At 40.9% G+C, this 18,778-nt stretch overlaps 1 protein-coding gene across 6 annotated transcripts in view; it reads right to left on the reverse strand.

The window, feature by feature from the left end:
- Positions 1–395: 395 nt before the first annotated feature.
- znf536 (zinc finger protein 536) overlaps positions 396–18,778 on the reverse strand; it is a 214,369-nt gene continuing 195,986 nt past the window's right edge. For 4 of the 6 annotated variants that reach the window (XM_068310868.1, XM_068310862.1, XM_068310876.1 and 1 more), the window contains one exon: positions 396–2,421. In XM_068310868.1, the coding sequence (XP_068166969.1) occupies positions 2,177–2,421 (245 nt within the window). In that variant the 3' untranslated portion in view covers positions 396–2,176. Of the gene's footprint in view, positions 2,422–15,998; positions 18,698–18,778 lie in introns of those variants that run through there. The other 2 variants (XM_068310893.1, XM_068310901.1) reach the window with 2 other exon arrangements.

The following is an 18,778-nucleotide window of genomic DNA, read 5'->3' on the forward strand; positions in this document are numbered from 1 at the left end:
AATACTCCAGATGTTCAGTCATAAGGCAGTGAGATCTTCTTTCCTGTTGGCCACTCCACGACCAAAGGGTTCATAAAGTAGTGACAGCAGTCTTCCTCTGTTTCTTCTTTGACTTTCACTCTGGGGAATAAGAATTTAGATCTGTCCACTTGTGTGTCAAAGCTATGGATTTTGTTTTTGTCTCTTTATCAAAAAACAGATGAACACCCTCCATCCTCTAACACCCCCCCCCCCCCCGAACCAACAGAAAGCAAAGCAACACACTTCCTTATTCTCGTCATCTGGTAGTAAACCGACGGCTGTTGGCACAACAAAGTAAAATCCAATCAATTCACCCCTGAAACACTTTAAATTGATTTTTAGAAGATGGAAATTTTCATGGTTTGTGTAGGAATAAAACAAACAAAACACCACAAGGATGATACCTTCTTTGAAGAAAATAAAGAAATGTAAAAAGTATATTGATGCAGATTTTCAGATATTCAGATTCTGTTGGTCCTTGAAAGCTGAATCTGAAGCAATGAGACTTTGATTAAGTTTTGAAGGTGTCTCATCTTAGATGCTTCTGCAGTGGTGGGGAGGGCAGATATTTAAATTCTTCTGAGGTTGCTACCATACTGAAAAGATTAAGGTCACATGTTGTCCATTTAGTCAAAAGTACTATTATAGATTGTTGAAAACACAAGTACTATAGAGAAGTACTGGAAGTGGAGAATAATTAAGACATGACAGGTCAAGAGAATGATCATCTAGTTCCTGTATCACTATCAACAAGCAACCTTCTCAGAAGAAGAGATTGATCCTGCTCTGTATCAGTCAGGACAATTTTGCGGGAAAACACAACCTTATACAATGTACAAATGTGTGTATTTGACATTTATCTCTGACCTCCGTAAAAAACACCCAAAAGCTTGGTCAAGGGCTTTGTCAAAGTTCCAGAGTGTTAATGAAATAAAGGATAAAGTAGTGTACAATTGCTTTCGTCTAAAAACAACCCTCTAACCTAAAAAAATGACTGCTCTGAATGTCATGGTGGGACAGTGTTGGGGAAATAAGAGGAAGAAGAGGACAGTTCTGTATCAACAGCATCGACACCCAGAACATAAGACCCGAGTCTACATTTTACCAATGTGATGTGCCATCATGGATCTGTCACCATAGAGTGTAAAGGCAATCAGTATGAGCTCCCCATCCCTCTGTAAGGCTATCCCCACTCACGAAAACAACATGACGGAAGCCTCCACATCTAATGGATGCTTTAAATACACTGATTGATTTGTGTTGTATTTTCCAGGCCGTTCCAACAGATGGACCACGTATTAGAGAGAGTGAGACTGGAGGGAGAGGTGACTGGAGGGGCCCTGGCCAGCTGATGGAACTCAACTTGACCCCCACTGGTAGCATCTAGAGTCGGGTTACCACTGTAGGACTGTGTGATTGTGTGTGTGAGTGTGTGCGTCGTTGAATTGATTTCCTCTGAGATGACAGCTCCAGTCAGGCTGGCACCAATGTCTCCCCCCCACCCCCCTTCCATCCCAAACACACACCACCATTGGCGCTACTGACCTTACAGCTCATCACTCGCATTGGCAGATGTGTTATATTCTTGGTGGCGACGGGGGTGTGCCTTCTGAGCGCTCCTCTTCCTCTTCCATCTCAATACTGGTTCTGCTAAATCGTTTACATGGATCATTTTTCTGATAAAAGCATTATTTTTGGAGAAGAGTCTAATGATTTTGGATTACTTCATCATGCTTCCCTCTTGTTTTATCGCCACCGCCTCCTACATATGTCTGAAAACTATCTCTTAATTACCTCTTTGCGAAAAATCCACCGTTCTCCATTTAAAAAAAAAAAAAAGATAAAGAGCGATGAATCACTTGATCACAAATACATATAATACTGTTTTCATGGGAAATATTCACAGACTTCTAATTACACACATAGAGTAAGTTTACTTTTCGTCTACAATGTGTAGTCCCTTTACAGCCCTGTCCTCCTATCAGTGTCTGGTTGTTTGGTCTGGGTACAAGCATAGATCGGATGGAAATGAGTCTGAGTGACCGATATTCACGTGCATCAGGGAGCATTGGTATTCAGATGGCAGAAACTCCCTCCTGAATGTTTTAACTCATAGCAGTACATGGATTTTGTTCCCAAAACTCTTTCCTGCCATCTACACCAAGCTGCTTCCAAAGCTTCCCTCTGGTCCTGTCATTGGTTCATTCGATGCAGCGCCACCAGCGCCATCATCGGGGTTCTTCTCTGCTAGGTCGCACTCTGCACGCGAGCGTTTGAAGCGTCTGTCTGGGTACTGGCTATTGTCGAAGGGCATACGGTGCACACAGAGCACGTGAGTCTTCAGGTTCCCTTTCTGGGAGGCGCTGTAAGGGCAGTAACTGCACTTGAATGGTCTCTGGCCTGCAAATAGAAACAGAACAAGCGTGTAACCATTTCATCTGAAGCAACAAGGACTCTATCGATAGTAGATTCTCTGAAGAACTGTGTTTGTGGCTCGCTGATTTAAGACATAACACATAAATTACCCATAGTTATTATCAGTTCCAGCCATGGTGGGGAAATGCATCAGTAGAATTGGTACATGATCACTTTTGAAAAGAAACCTGAAATATGATACCTACAACTTTCTTACTTTCTCATCTCCGTAGTTTTGGTCTAACTATTCTGGAGAACAAAAACCTTAGTATAAATGTTTGATGTCTTTCAAATATGCTGAATTCATCACCTTCCAAAAGAAGCTTTACTAAATATTATGAAAATTTGATGCCTAGTTTGTTTCAAAATAGTTGCTTCATTCATCTTGTCAGCGCATTGCCTCTTTTCTCAGTGACAACCTGTCGATGAATTGAAATGAGATGCGGAGAGAAAGTAGGACATTCATACAAACCCTGATCAGGAACAAGTTCTCCAACCACTGATTGAATCACCCATTCCTAATTGATGTAACTAAGTAGGTAAGTCTAACCTCATCCTCTCCTGTTCATCCCAAATTCCTCCCACAAACCAAAAGTCCTACCTCTTCAGAGCATCTGAACTCAAACCAGGTCCTTTCTTGTTGGAGCTTCTATGTTCTGTTTCTGTATGTATGTTCTCTTCTGCTGGTGGGTTCCTTTTTGTTTTTTTGCCACCATCAATTTGTGCTAGAGTAAAAATGTTGAAAATGCATTTTCAACATGTCAGTATTCATTGTCCTGAATGTTAGACCTACACAGTAACTCCATGCGCACTAGAGCCTTCTGCTGGACTCGTAATCAGTCCATTTCATCCAAAATATTTGTGGAAACCAAAAGAATATCCTTCATTCATTCATTCATTCATCCTCATTCACTACTATTCTCTTCCTCCTTTCAATGCACCGACACCGCGTCAAGTTCCTCGACAGTAATTTTTACTGTACTTGGCAATAAAACCTTTTCTGATTCTGATTCTACCACTTTTATCTGCTTCCGCTGGGAGATAGAGCCTATCCCAGCTAGCTTGGGCGTGAGGCGAGGGAAACTTCGGGTGCTAAGCCAGTGCATCGTGGACCAAGAGAATATATGCTATTCAAACGTTTCATGTTTGTTAATATGAAATGTGTACCTCTAATAAATTCAAGTCTGTTTTGTGAAAATGTGATGCTACCCGTCAATGGAAATTCAGCTATTGTTCTTTAAAGATGAAGAAGAGGTGGCCAGCTGATTCTCAGAATACTTTTCTAAGAATCAGGCCTTTAGGCATTTCCTGATAAAGCAAAAAAACATGAGAAAGATTAGCCTGGGTAAAAGTTGAGGACAAAGAGGAAGGGAAATGTGCTTGTGTCATCCAGGCGTGGTAATAAATACATCCTCGAAACATTAGCCAGCATTTACTGTTCTCACTTTGCAAAGTTACAGAACTTCCACAAATTCATCGGACTGACTTTTGCATCTCCCTGCGTCGATATGCATCTAACGGCGAATGTGCTCTCTAAAGAATGTGCATACGTCTAATCCCCAGAACACAATAGCAGAGCAGGATAACGCAAGGTATTTTTCTCTATCTTCCCCCCATGCCACAGCTTCAGCACAGAATGTTCTCCCTTGATTGAATCTGATCATCACTGCAGCAAACACAATGGCCCTTAATAGCACCAGCCGTTTCTTTGAGGGATGCCGATTACACCGCCATCATAACCCACTTCACTTAGCTCACTCACTCACTCCCTCACAGGCAGACAGAGAGGACAAAACAAAATGAGGAGAGGAAGGAAGAGGGAGGGGCGGAGTGAAGGGACTAAGTTTGAGCCCTCTCTGGCACTTTAGATTATTAATAACAGTGTATTTTCCATTACCTCCATCTTCTTTCTTCTTCTTTTCTTATCTCTTTTTCAATTTGAAATGCTCTAAATCAAATTAACATATGGGGTTTAAAAGAGGCGTGGGGATAGGTGCAAGGCATTGCAATAGGTAAAAGGCCAGGAATTAAAGAGGAAACAATCTGTTTGAAACACTCACTGCATACACATGGAGTGGGAGGGAGTGTGTGCACAGTCTAGTTTTATTGTTTGAAGAAAGACATATGCACTAAAACACACACACACACACACACACAGCCATGATGCGAGGATGCAACGAGGCAATGCAGGATGCACGAAGGCAGCTGCTTTGTGTTTGGCAATCTGACACAGGATTTGGGGCCTCTCCGGCTTTCTGATATTACATTGTTTGCTCTGGAGCCACACAAAGGGGATTGCTACAAGTTTGGAGGCTTTGGATGTTCCAGTTGTCTGAATTTCCAGATAAGCTAGTCAGCGGGACACAATGAAGGGTCCCTTTTATTCGTGTGCAGTTTAATTTCACACTCTCTTACATTACGTTAAGTCCGAGAGGCAGAATATCCCATCCCATTTTACACTTAAGAGAGAGAGAGCGCGAGTTATGCCCCCAAACAACTCAACAAATTTTTTTTCCCTTTCTCCCCTCTCCCTGCTTACTTACTCTTTGCCTCCATAGAATGTAAAAATAAATAAAACTCAAGCTCAGTTCTATCTCCGGGGAGATGTTTAGCTCGAAAAGAAGGAGATTGTGGTTTTGTGTTGTGTGGCTTAAAAAAAGTTTGTTGAAGATGCATAAACTTGAAGTAAGTTCCAAATTAAAATTGACTACTGCTGAGCAATTTAGGGACACACAGGCTATGGATTAAAAATTCAAGAGAGGCTGTGTCTGCACCCCCTACCCCCAAGGATTCCATCATGAATCCGTGTCTTCTACCCACATGCTGACAGAGGCCCAGCGGCATTCCACTGATCACCATCCTGTGAAAGGAATTGGTTTGTACCTCTTTTCTTTTTGCTCCAGTTTTTTTATGTTACCTGTCACGCACATATCACTTGTTCATGATTGTCAAGACCGATGGACAACCGCCTCGACATGATCTGTGAACTACGTGCTCCATGTTCATGGGGAGTTTTTAGCACTCACTTTGGTCTAGCTACCCTATTTCTCCGGAATATTTCGTTGGTTAGGTTAGGTTAGTTTAGGTTAGGTTAGATTAGGTTAAATAGGTTAGATTAGGTTAGGTTAGTTTAAATTAGATTAGATTAGATTAGATTAGATTAGATTAGATTAGATTAGATTAGATTAGATTAGGTTAGGTTAGTTTAGGTTAAATTAGATTAGGTTAGGTTAGGTTAGGTTAGGTTAGGTTAGGTTAGGTTAGGTTAGATTAGGTTAGATTAGATTAGGTTAGGTTAGGTTAGGTTAGGTTAGGTTAGATTAGGTTAGGTTAGGTTAGGTTAGATCAGGTTAGGTTATGTTACATTAATATACGTTATGTTAAGTTCAGTTAAGTTCGGTTAGTTTAGGTTAGGTTAAGTTAAGTTAAGTTAGGTTAGGTTAATTTAGGCTTAGTTAGGTTAGGTTAGGTTAGGTTAGGTTAGATTAGGTTAGGTCAGTTTAGGTTAGGTTAGATTAGTTTAGTTTAGGTTAGGTTATATCAGGTTAGGTTATGTTACGTTACATATATGTTACGTTACATTAAGTTCAGTTAACTTAGGTTAGTTTAGGTTAGGTTAAGTTAAGTTAGGTTAGGTTAGATTAGGCTTAGTTAGGTTAGGTTAGGTTAAGTTAAATTAGGTTAGATTATGTTAAGTTACGTTAAGTTAAATTAAGTTAGGTTAGTTTAGGTTAGGTTATGTTCATTCATTCATTGTCATATGACCACCGCTATATCCGCCGCAGCGGGTCACGGGGAGCTGGAGCCTATCCCAGCGGCATAGGGCGTGAGGCAGGGGACACTCCAGGCACGACGCCAGTGCACCGCGGAGCCACACACAAAGACATACAACCACTCACACACACACTCACTCCTACGGGCAATTTTGGACCAACCAATCAACCTGAAGCGTATGCTTTTGGAGGTGGGAGGAAGCCGGAGAACCCGGAGAGAACCCACGCAGACACGAGGAGAGCATGCGAACTCCGCACAGAGCGGGACTCGAACCCGGGTCCGCCGTGTTGTGAGGCGGCAGTGCTACCCACTGCGCCACCGTGCCGCCCTATGTTATGTTATGTTATGTTATGTTATGTTATGTTAAATTAAGTTAGGTTAGGTTAGGTTACATCATGATCAGGTATGATGTGCTTTGTTAAAATCTAAGGCTGTATCCTTGTTGCATCATGTTTCCTTGCCTCAGTCCTCATTCCCTTGCTTAAGGACCTGTCGGTCACTTAAGAATAAAATATGATGTAGTACTCACTGTTCTCATTTTAGTTCTCTTGGTCATTCATGCACCCTTACTGCTATGTAAACATGTCACTTGAGTGAAGTACCATGCAGATGTAAGCTTCAACTGTTATGCAAATGACACATGACTGTTCTATTGACAAATTATCTTGTTTCTTCTCTTTCTAAGGTCTTGTCTAACGGTAGTTCTGGCTCAGTTGGAACAGAAGTCATCTACTTATCAGGAGGTTGCCAGTTAGAAGCCCAGTATTACTACTGGTGTGTGAGTGATGATGTGAATGAATGTAACCTAATGAGCAGGTGGCACCTTGCATGGCCACCAATGTGGGAATGGGTAAATTTTTGAAGTTAATGAATAAAATATTTAAAATAAGTTTTTGAAGATATCTTCTATGATTTAATGGTACCAAATATTTTGGACACACGTCAGCCCACAGTATTACATGATGTGTCTGCCATCAGGTGGCATCACAGGTCCTCCATACGAACTTCTCACTCACGTGGTAGCAGGTGGTCAGATACAAGCAGAGACCATAACAGCTGTCATTGTTCCAGCAAGGTGATTGGCCAATAGGATGTGAGTGGGCCTCATGCATCCCTCCGCAGGTCAACTGACTCTTGGTCGGTTATCATGACCCTGTCCCAGAGTTCATGCTCAGGTCAGTAGATGGAGCACAGGCTGAAAGCCTTTAGAGCCTGGAGGCACCAATATGTCCAATACATGTTCCAAAGCTCAACAGCAGTGATGTACAGTCTGTGTGAATCGTTGTACAAACATGTAGGATTTGCACTCTTTTATGTAATTTATTTTCTTTAGAATATAACCTTCCATTGTTGTTTGTCTCAGGCCTCATGAAATAGTTGTGTTTGGGGTGTTTGCTGCTGCTAGCTTTGATTTCCTACTCACCTTTTGTTTCTTCCATAGACTAGAAGGAGTATTTGGAGATGGAAAGATGTAGTAAAATAAAAAATGAAACTAAAATATTTAGAGTGGGAAAACATTTAGATTTACAAAGTAAAAATTATCCTTGAAAGTTCATTTATTTTCCATAATCAGTGTTTCAGGGTTGTATCACAATGTTGACTGTATCATACCATAATACAATCCAGATTTCTGTTCCCTAAGACATCAGGTTTCTGTTTGTTTAGCTGCTTTTCACTCGTCCAGTCGGAGCACCGCATTAAGCTTTTCTTTATTTCAGGGTTTTGTCCTTTTTGCACTAATGCAACAGCAGTTTGGTTTTAATAACAAACAGAAAGAAAAAAGTGAAAAGGGAGGGCAGAGAGAGAGAGAGAGAGAGAGAGAGAGAGAGAGAGAGAGAAAGAGAGAGAGAGAGAAAGAGAGAGAGAGAGAGATTGCAGGGAGAAGCAGTGGTCTTGTTTTCATTAGTGTGGCATTATCTAAGCCTGTTAATTAACCCCCTAAGGCCTTCTGCATGGAGATCAGAGGAACAGGGGGAGAGGAAGTGAAGAGGAGGGCAGGAGGAGAGGATGCAGCGGGTGGAGGTGTATACAGTGTGTGTATGTGTGTGTGTGTGTGTGTGTGTGTGTGTGTGTGTGTGTGTGTGTGTGTGTGTGTGTGTGTGTGTGTGTGTGTGTGTGGGTGTGTGCGTGTGCGTACGGTGTGTGTGTGTGTAACTCTATCACACCACTACCACAAACAGGCTCATGTGTCACCTGCCACACACACCCCCTTAGTCTGCTGTAAATTGTTTCAATTCTACCATCAAACACACACACAAACACACACACACACACACACACACACACACACACACACACACACACACACACACACACACACACACGTATGCATCCGGAAGTAAAACTATAGTAGGGTCTCTACATTCCATCTGCCTTGCCACTTTTCGTCCATGTTTTCTATCATCTCTGTTTTTCTTCTTCCACAAATATTATTATTCTTATTCCTAGTCTTATTCTTATTTTTATTATGTTATTATTATTATTATTGTTGTTATTATTATTATTATTATTATTATTATTATTATTATTATTATTATTTTTGTAATAATAATATAATGATAATAATATGCAGCATCCAATTTCATGTTATTGTTACTATTATTATTATTATTAATAGTAATGACAACAACAACAACATTAATAATACTAATAATATTAATAATAATATTATTAATAATAATAATAATAATAATAATAATAATAATAATAATAATAATAATAATAATAATAATAATAATAATAATGACAGTAACAATCTGCTCTTCCATTCGGATATGTTAATTATTATTATTCACAGTTCAATCTGGGGAACCTTAACTTCTCAATATATTCTTGAACTATAACAGTTTTTCTTTTTTTTTTTCTTTCTTTCTTTTGTCGGCTTGAGCAAGAGGTAACAGAAAGGACAAGAGAGAACCAAAAAAACAAATATCATCCTAAAAACTCTTTCAATCAAATGTTTTGTGGCCATATGTGAAAAAGTACAGCACAGTTCTTGGAAAAGTGTTGCCTCGCCTTCGCCTGTGTGAGGAGAGCTATCTTAAGATGGCAACAGATGGCAATGCTGGCATCAAATGGCATTTAAGGATGGAAGCTGTTGGTCGGATGCCAACACACTGTTCCTGGTCTGTGTGTGTGTGTGTGTGTGTGTGTGTGTGTGTGTGTGTGTGTGTGTGTGTGTGTGTGTGTGTGTGTGTGTGTGTGTGTGTGTGTTTATGTGTGTGTGTGTGTGTGTGTGTGTGTGTGTGTATGTGTGTTAGAGAGAGAGAGAGAGCTATGCATATGCACACATTAATAGATGCTTTCATGTGTTATTAGATGTATTCATGCTTCTGTAGTGTGTGTAATGATGAATATGTGCAAATATATGCACTGTGATTGTGTGTGGGTGTGTGTGTGCGTGTGTGCGTGTGTGTGCGTGTGTGTGTGTGTAGGTGTATAAGAGAGAGAGTAACAGAATAAAAAGGAGCAACCTGAGGATCTGTGTGGATTGGTGCAGGAGTTCTGAATTCATGACACTCATCAGCGTTCCACATGTTCTGTACGCACAACGATGCACACACACATCCCTGCCTCACACAGATAGGATGCTTTTATATGAAAGATGCACATTAAAAAAATACAATGAAATCCAAGTGGAGGCTAAAATGTTCCTATTTAAGGAAGTTAGCGTGAAGTTGAGTTTGCAGGCAGAGAAACGGAGAAACACAGAAGGTGTAAGCAATTAAATGTGCTAAACCATCTGTCCAATAACCTGCATGCATGCTGTGGCTCCCAGATTACTCAGCAAACTGCAGCAACACCCTCTACCTCACACACACACACACACAGACACACACACACATACATAAAAACGTGTGGATCATAAATGGTGACGACTGTGTCTGTCATTTCTTTCTCATATATTTGTGGGGTTTTTTGGGTTTTTTTTGTTAAAACCACTCACACACAATCTTCCAAAAATAAATACATTTACATCACTTCAAACAGCCTGAAGGGATTTTTTTTTTTTTTTAATTTCCCTTCTCTAGATTCCCTCTGATGAATTAAGAGCATTTCCCTCAACGAAACCGTCGTGTTGATTGAAAATTGGCCTGAAGTTTGGGGAATAGTGATTTGGTATGTTTTGGAGCTTAACTAGAGAAAACCAATACGCAGATAACGCCATGGGAGGCACTTAAGGAGAGGAGAGGAACTACGGGGGGAGAGAGGGGTTTAGGGGGAAGGAGCTCTTTCAGCATCAAAGCCAGCTAAAATGTGGCCACCGGGGGCCAGGTCCCATGTTAAACACTGAACTAGATTATTAATTGCTCCACCAGTAGGACCTGTTAATAAGAACCCAGAATAGCAGCTTCCTCTTCTCTCTTCATCTCGTTCTATTTCTTATTCATCTCAAAGTTTGGCTCACACACACACACACACACACACACACACACACACACACACACACACACACACACACACACACACACACACACACACACATCTGTTCATTCACTCACTCATTCAATACTTATCCTGTTCTTCACTCAATCATTACTCATGATCTTGAAGGGGGACTTCCCAGCATTTTTGTGTGTGTGTATCTTTCCGTGTGTGTGTGTGTGTGTGTGTGTGTGTGTGTGTGTGTGTGAGAGAGAGAGAGTTAACAATGTACTCAACCTCATCTTATTTTTCTTCAGTCAGGGTCTCTGCTGAACTGAGGACGGCACAATCTGCTGCTGACCTGTCACTGCTCACAGATAATGGATGCCCAACTGCTTCTGTTAGAGTGTGTGTACATATATATATATATATATATATATATATATATATATAGTGTGTGTGTGTGTGTGTGTGTGTGTGTGTGTGTGTGTGTGTGTGTGTGTGTGTGTGTGTGTGTGTGCGTGTGTGTGTCTAAGCTCTCATCCATGTCTCTCAGCAATAAAGAGCAAAAAAAAAGAGAAACAATGGAGGGGGGAGTGGGGGTTGATTGATTTGTCGGCCACCTGCTTCTCACTCACATTCTGTCACAAAGAGCTTCGGCCGCTCGGCGGCATTCATCACCGTGAACTTCCTTTGACCCTCAACACACAGCGACAACGTCTTGAAGTTAGAAAGCGGTCCCCAAAAAACAGACAGAGACACTCACAAGTTTTTGCTTCGGAGACTCTCAAAGGAGGGTGGGTTTGGGTTATTGCACCCCTGATGATTTAATCTAATGCCCCTTTTAGGGTCCCAGGAAGGTCTGAGCGGTTGGGGAGAACTGGGTAATGAAACTAAATGCTGTACTCTCTTCTCTTGCAGCTCAAAAACGGTTGCGTTTCCACTGAGTGAAGCCAACAGTAAATAAAAAGGAACAAAGTTCATCCCAGCGGATCCATCATCGCTCCAGTTAAAGCTGAGCATTCAGGCATACGAGAGTAAAATATCAGAAAGAAGTGTTTTTAAAAACACATTTTCTAGAGTTGACTAAAATACTGCAAGGGGGGGGGGCTGTTTGTGATTTTTGATGGGCTGCAGCTGATGTCAATAGAAACTCCGTTTTTGCGTTTCGTCTCTATGCAGATGATGTGTTTTTGTTGCTTTCCTCTGAAAATGATCTCCAACACAAACTGGAACATTTTACAGTCATTTGAGAAATGGGAGTCAATTCTTTTTCTGTTCACCTCTCCAAATGCACTTTTTAAATGTACTATATATGTATTTTTTTAATCTCTTATTACATATCCTATTGCTGTGTGAATAACGCTCAGGTTTGTTTTGCATACGACGCACATGAAAATTACATGCTGATTAATCTTTTTTTTGTTTAGACGAACAAGAGCAAACTATTAAGAAAAAAATAGAATTGCTTGGTTTCGGAACTGAATCAGATTCAAAGCAACAAAAATCCGTTTATGTTCTCTCCTCTTCATCCGTTAAAAAAAAATCGTACCAATAAAAATTTTAAACTGCGATTTGTGGAAACCACAAGCAAAACAAAATAAAAAATAAATAAAAGCACATAAGAACAATTGCAGCTGTGTGGTGGAAAAGCAGGTCTCTTTATATTTCAAATGTCTGAACAATGATGACATTGTATTCCGGTAGCAGGTGGAAGTGAGACGAGCTGCAGCTGAGGAAGGGTTATCAACACTGTGTGTTTGTGTGTGTTTTGTGTGTGTGTGTGTGTGTGTGTGTGTCATGTTGCCCCGACCAGGTGCTCCTCAAGGACATGCATCCACTTTTACCAAAAAACAGGAGGAGAGGAGATAACAGCTCAGGCAGGAGCTTTCGTTCTCCTGCAGAAACCCTGTTCTGAACTTAGCTCCTCCTTTCTGAAGTGGATGACATTTAGCACCGGACAAAAATATCCCTTTTTCACAGGGATCAGCTTGTTAATATGATAAACTCTTGATCATGTTTTGCATGTTTTGGACTGTGATCCTGCACAGAGAATAATCTAATAATCTAATTGTCCAGTAAGCAGTTTAAATCCCATCGCGTCCAACCGATAGCACAACTTTTTAAAACCTCTCCCAGTAGACCTGTTATTTACCCCTTTCATAAGCTCTCCCCTCTTTCTTATCTCCCTTCCTTAATTCATCTCCCTATCCTCCCTCCTCTTCTTTCCGTCCTGTATTTTCTAATTTGCTCTCCCTCGCTTTTTTGTCTGCTTTAACTTGAATCACTCAATTCTTTTAGGAGGAGACTTTGGAGCCTCCTGGTAACCAAGAGGGAGAAAGGACGAAAGGGAGAAGAAAGTATGTGTGTGTGTGTGTGTGAGAGAGAACGCACCCTCCAAATAAGTTCCATTAATCATGGGCCAGAGTCTAATGTAACTAATATTTTACAATTAGAGGAGACAAGATGGTGCTGGGGGCCATCTATCTCCCTTACACCACATGATCATCGATTCATAAGAGCTGAAGAGAGAGAAATAGGGAGGCCGTAGTTTCTGGCCCTGCGTAAAACACACAGTCACAAACACGCCACGCGGTGATGGGCGCACGCCGACACTGGCAGACGTTCCCACTTCAGCTTGAACGCAGATGTAGGAAACGGAAGAACGCAGCGGATCGAAGGGACAGGCTGCTACAGACGTGTCGGTTATAGGTTCTGTTTTGAATTAACACATCAACTACATTCTCACATATCGCTTTTATAATGTAAGACTGTCAAAAATACTGACCACAGACTCACACACATCATCTTAATGTTGTTTAGCCCACAGATATAAAATCTATTGATTATATATATATATATATATATATATATATATATATATATATATATATATATATATATATATATATATATATATATATATATATATATATATATATCATAATTTTTTTGTAATTGTGTCAACGCTTCTTACGCAGCATACATTACCATATGAATACAACATATTTTGTGTATTTTTTTTGCAGAAATCTTTTTTAAATTAGTGTGTAGTGTCAAGAGAGCTAAATTAGTAAGACAGTAAATGAAATAATCGAGTACTTTCATCTGGTTACATTTCAAGACTAAGAAATATGTGACAAAGCGGAAAAAAATTGAATAAGGAATATTGGGGATAAATGCATTTTCTAAGTTGTGTTATAAAATTTTAATTTCCTAATGCGAATAAAGGTTTAAATGAAGCTTTAATATCCTGTTCTACACAATATATATATATATTTTTTAATTTACGATTTACGTTCAATCACATTCACAGCTTCCTTCAGCGACCTTCACCTTCGGGTTCCCTGCACCAAAACCTGGTCTGCTGCACCCTCTAGTGGCCATATTATGGTGTTGCACTGCAAAAGCCCCATCTGACTAATATAAAGGAGGAGGGAAAATTAGAGGCAGCTGAACAAATGAGCAGAAAGACAAGTTCATCTGCAGGTCACCATCTGCCCAGCGACCAACCAAATACTGGCAAAAAACTGCAACCGCTGCAGAGCGTCATCTGAAACCCATCAATCCACACGCAGACGGATGTACATCACGCCAGCACTAACGTGTTCTCACACACACACACACACACACACAATGCAGAACATGACACAGGAGAAAATAGCAGGAAATGGAGAGAGAGAGAGAGAGAGAGAGAGAGAGAGAGAGAGAGAGAGAGAGAGAGAGAGAGAGAGAGAGAGAGAGAGAGAGAGAAAGAGAGAGAGAGAGAGAGAGAGAGAGAGAGAGAGAGAGAGAGAGAGAGAGAGAGAGAGAGGGAGGAAGTATAAGAAAGGATAAAGTAAATGAGAGGGAAGAAGTGTTCATCAAACTGTGAGTGTGGTCACTTTGAATGTTCTTAATCTTAATTCTTGACATATGTTCAGTCTCCATCTAACAGTATTGGAACCGTTCCATTTGTCATTTGTTCCGCAGTGACTCTTGTAAAGTCCTTTTTCTCTCTGACCCTCTCCTTTCCTCCTCCTCCTCTCCTACTTTTCTCTCCTCGTCTCCATTCACACCTTGCTAACTCGACTTCTTCCTGGAGTCTCTGTCCTCACAGGTTCTTCTCAGGTTCACCCCTCATCCGCCCGTCCACTGTAGATCTGCTCCCCTAATCTCACTTTCTTCCTCCGTGCCATCATACAGTCATCCATGCAGCTGTAATTGTGCCTTGAATTTACCAACTGCATGATGGTGAACATGTATAGAAGATAACAACCCAGGAGTCGGTGAACGCAGCCTGACTTTCCCATCCCCACCTCTGTGCCTGCATCAAATCATCTAACTATAACCATGACGACACTGACTCTATTTGGCCTATCTGCCACTCTCTCTCTGTCTCTTACCCTGTCCTTGTCTTCCTTTTATTTCTTTCCACCCAACAGGTCAAGGCGGATGGCCGCCCAAAAGAGTCTAAGTCCTGCCCGGAGTTTATTCCTCAATGTGGGATGTTTTTTCCCCCACTGCTGTTGCTTATGCTTGTTCTGGAGGGTTCAGTTGGGTTTTTCTGTCTGTTAAAGTGCTTTGAAACATGTGTTGCTGTTAATAAATGCTTTATAAATAAAACTTGATTGATTTATTTTTATCCAAACCCACAAACGTAGAGTTCCTGTCACAGACACGTTTACATCAGTGGCTTTCGTTCCATTTCTTCACATCAACTTTCTGTCCTCAAAACCCTCATTCTAACCCTATCTCTAATCCTAACCCTAACCTTAACCCTAAACCTAACTCGGGGATCAAGGATTGGGGATTGAGGATCGGGGATTGAGGATTGGGGATTGAGGATGGGGGATTGAGGATGGGGACCAGACAAGAGACTAGAGCTACATCCTGTCCCATAGAGGTCACTGTTTTCTTACATCCCGTTTCGAGAACGTGGATTAACATTCAGTTTGGAACAGCTTGCAGCATCACTGCACATACCACCTCTTTACGTTACCATAGTAATGGAAACACCTGCTCCACCTGTTGCTGCTGTGTTACACTAATTTCACGGAATAACATTATTCTCACTACTTTACACTGAAGGCAATGGATACTCTCCTGCTGACGTGCAGATTACTTGTTCAATATGTTGTAGATATACATGTATGTCAGGAGCCACACACACACACACACACACACACACACACACTTGTCATGAATCCACTCTTCTGAAAGGAGAGACAGTAATTTAGTAGTTGTGTGTTTTTGACATCCTGATCACAGTCTGTGAAGCTTTGCCGTCACATGGACAGAGATAATAACTCATGGTGAGCTGATGGACTACTCTGAACACACACCGACACTCCGACACGCCGGCTCGCCTTCCTGATCGCTCTGCCAGAGAGGAAAGACATTTTAAAAAAACCAAAGAAACACACCGATTCTCTCTGTGACAAGTCCTTTTTTTTTCTTTTTCGTTTGAATACATTTTATTTTTACTATAAGTACAGTTCAGTAGTTACAAAACGAAGCATCTGCCATGAGGGTACAGTGAAACATAAAGAGTGTTCAGCTCACAAGACAGGTTTTGTACATAATATGCAGAGTGGAATGCTCATTATAGCTGGTTCATAGAGGGAGAGCGCCCAAGCGAGACTCTCGCAATTAATCTCTCATCTTTACACCCCTGGAAAACAGAGATAGGGTCAGGGGGTCGAAGCCATTGGTCAGTGCCTCCACAGGATACGTCTGATTGGTTTACTCAGACCCCATTTCCAGAATTCCTCCCATCAAACTCCCTATTAAAATCTCCCAACAGCTGTTTTTTATTTTTTATTTTATTTTATTTTTTCACTTTTCAAATATCTCACTCTCATTATTTTAGATTTGATCCCCTCTTTTTCCTGGCATACAGAAATTGAAATAATGGCTAATTGTTATTTACATGAATCAAATTAAAATGGACAAAAAAAAAAAAAGTAGAGGTTTGTACTAACAGCAAGAGCTCCTCCAGCTGGAATCTGAGGAGGGAAATCACTTGGTCTGAAGCAGCAACAGGCCTAAGCTGCAGGGCAAAACAGTGTTAGCATTTAAAAAAAAAAAAAAAGAAAGAAACGTGGGGAACAATATGTCAAAGCCACATACAGTATAGAGTGTCGATCCAACTCAAATAAAGAATTATCATATTGGAACTGTACATACCGCATTAGAATTTTTCTCTGGGTTCACAAAAAAAAAAAAAAAATGACGCTGAAACATTTCACAATGCCAAGGGACACACAGACACACACCTTCAGTTTAGTTAGTTAAGCTAGTTTTGTACTGTATAGGTGGGATTTTGTAATACTATCACAGTGCAAAATACTTGTGAGAACCAAAAGATAGAAAGAAAGGATTAAGTCCCTCTATGCATTATGGATTCTGTATATACGGGGGCAAATATGTTTTTCAGCACAGGAGACGATTGTCATCTTTTTCCTCTTTTTTTTTTTTTTTTTGATCGGTAAATGGAGAAGGCATTAATGTACAGTACATTGAAAACTGAAAAGAAAATCAACCCTACATCCTACGGTCTAGCACAGCTACATAGCTTTTGTAGAAGCAAATAACAGAGGACTTGTATCTAAGGCTATACACAATATGTCGTCTTTTTTCCAGTTTTTTGTTCTTTTTTTTTTCTTTTCTTTTTTTCTCGCTCATCTCAAAGTAAAATACATCAAACCATGTTCAGTAGTCAGTAACACTGTGCAACAATGATCAGTGGCAGTATTTTAGAAACATCTGCAACACTGGAGTCCTTGAGGTCGACGTGAGAAATGGAGTGAATGGGGATATAAAGGGCGATAAAGAAAGAGACTGTTCCCCCCCCCCTGTTTAGAGATCTTTTTTTTTTTTTTTATTCTTCTCTGTCAAACTGTAGAAGAAGAAGAAGAAGAACGGTGACCTTTAGAGAAAGTATCCGCGTAAACTTCTGTCGCTTCTTTGCTTTTTCCTCGTCACAAACACTTTTAAAACTTTTCACTTTTTTTTTTTTTAACCCTACTGTATATCTCTCTATGTACATCAAGCGTCTACGGGCGCCATGTGGAATAATACAGTACAAGAAAAGAAGACAGATAAGCCATATAGCAGGATGGAGGCCTGTGCTGGCCTGGGGGTTTGGGGGGGAATAGTATTATAAGTACATTTAGGGCAGTTTGAATATTCTATCCTCTTCACAATCATCTTTAGCACCACCATCTTCATAAGTAAACTATTTTTGTTAACTACCAGCGATATAGTTATTATTTCTGGAGACTGTTGTCACTCCATGCTCTGTCCCGTATTTTCCATAATCAGTACGACGCACAATCATGTGACGTAGACACCGACGCTAGGACCGCCGACAGGAGAGCAGGTTTTGACAGGTAGTGTGCTTGGTCTCTGGCAACAGTCGGGGTTTCTATTCTACAGTAGAATACATTCCAGGTACGAGACAGCGGTGGTCCGTGGAACGTGGAATAACCGTCCTCTTCATTTGAAAGGAAAGAAAAGAGTTAAAAAACAAAACAAAAACAAAACAAGGAAAAGCAAAGACACACCTTTCGAGGAATGTTATCGGAGATGCGATGTCGGGTTACAGGAAGTGCTATTTCTAGACAGGTAGTTTCATCAAAAGAAATTTAAAAACATTATATAAGAGAGGAGACAGAAGACGGGGGCAGACCACAGGAGACACAACAGGAACATCGCCATCATCACTTGGCATCGAAAGATGCTCACGAAAAGTCATTAGGTCCATCTGCAAACCCGCCCCGCCCCCCCACACACAGGGAAACGGTCCACACACTCCTTCATATAGTTCATGCTTCTTGACTGTGACGGTAGTATGTGTTTTTTCATCTTAAATAAATTCTTTGTTTTAGTGTTTTCCTTCATTATCCTTCATCCTCCTCCTCCTCCTCCTCAACACCCGCCTTCATTCTCATCCTCATCATCCTGCCTCGCTCCGACGTGGGCCGTTAGTCTTTGTTTACAGCGTGGGCGTCCAGCCCCTCTGGGTTGCCTAGGTTATGGTTGTTAGGATGGTTAAGGTCGTTGTTAAGGTGGTTGGGGTCGTGGGTCAGCGCGGGGTCATGGTTCATGGGCTGGTCCTCCTCTCCTACCCAGAGATGCACTACGGCCAATAAGAGAACAAGAGGCAGGTTAGCACTGCAGAGCCACACACACACACACGCACACACACACACACACACAC

Source organism: Antennarius striatus, chromosome 1, assembly GCF_040054535.1.
Source record: "Antennarius striatus isolate MH-2024 chromosome 1, ASM4005453v1, whole genome shotgun sequence".
Lineage (NCBI taxonomy): Eukaryota > Metazoa > Chordata > Actinopteri > Lophiiformes > Antennariidae > Antennarius > Antennarius striatus.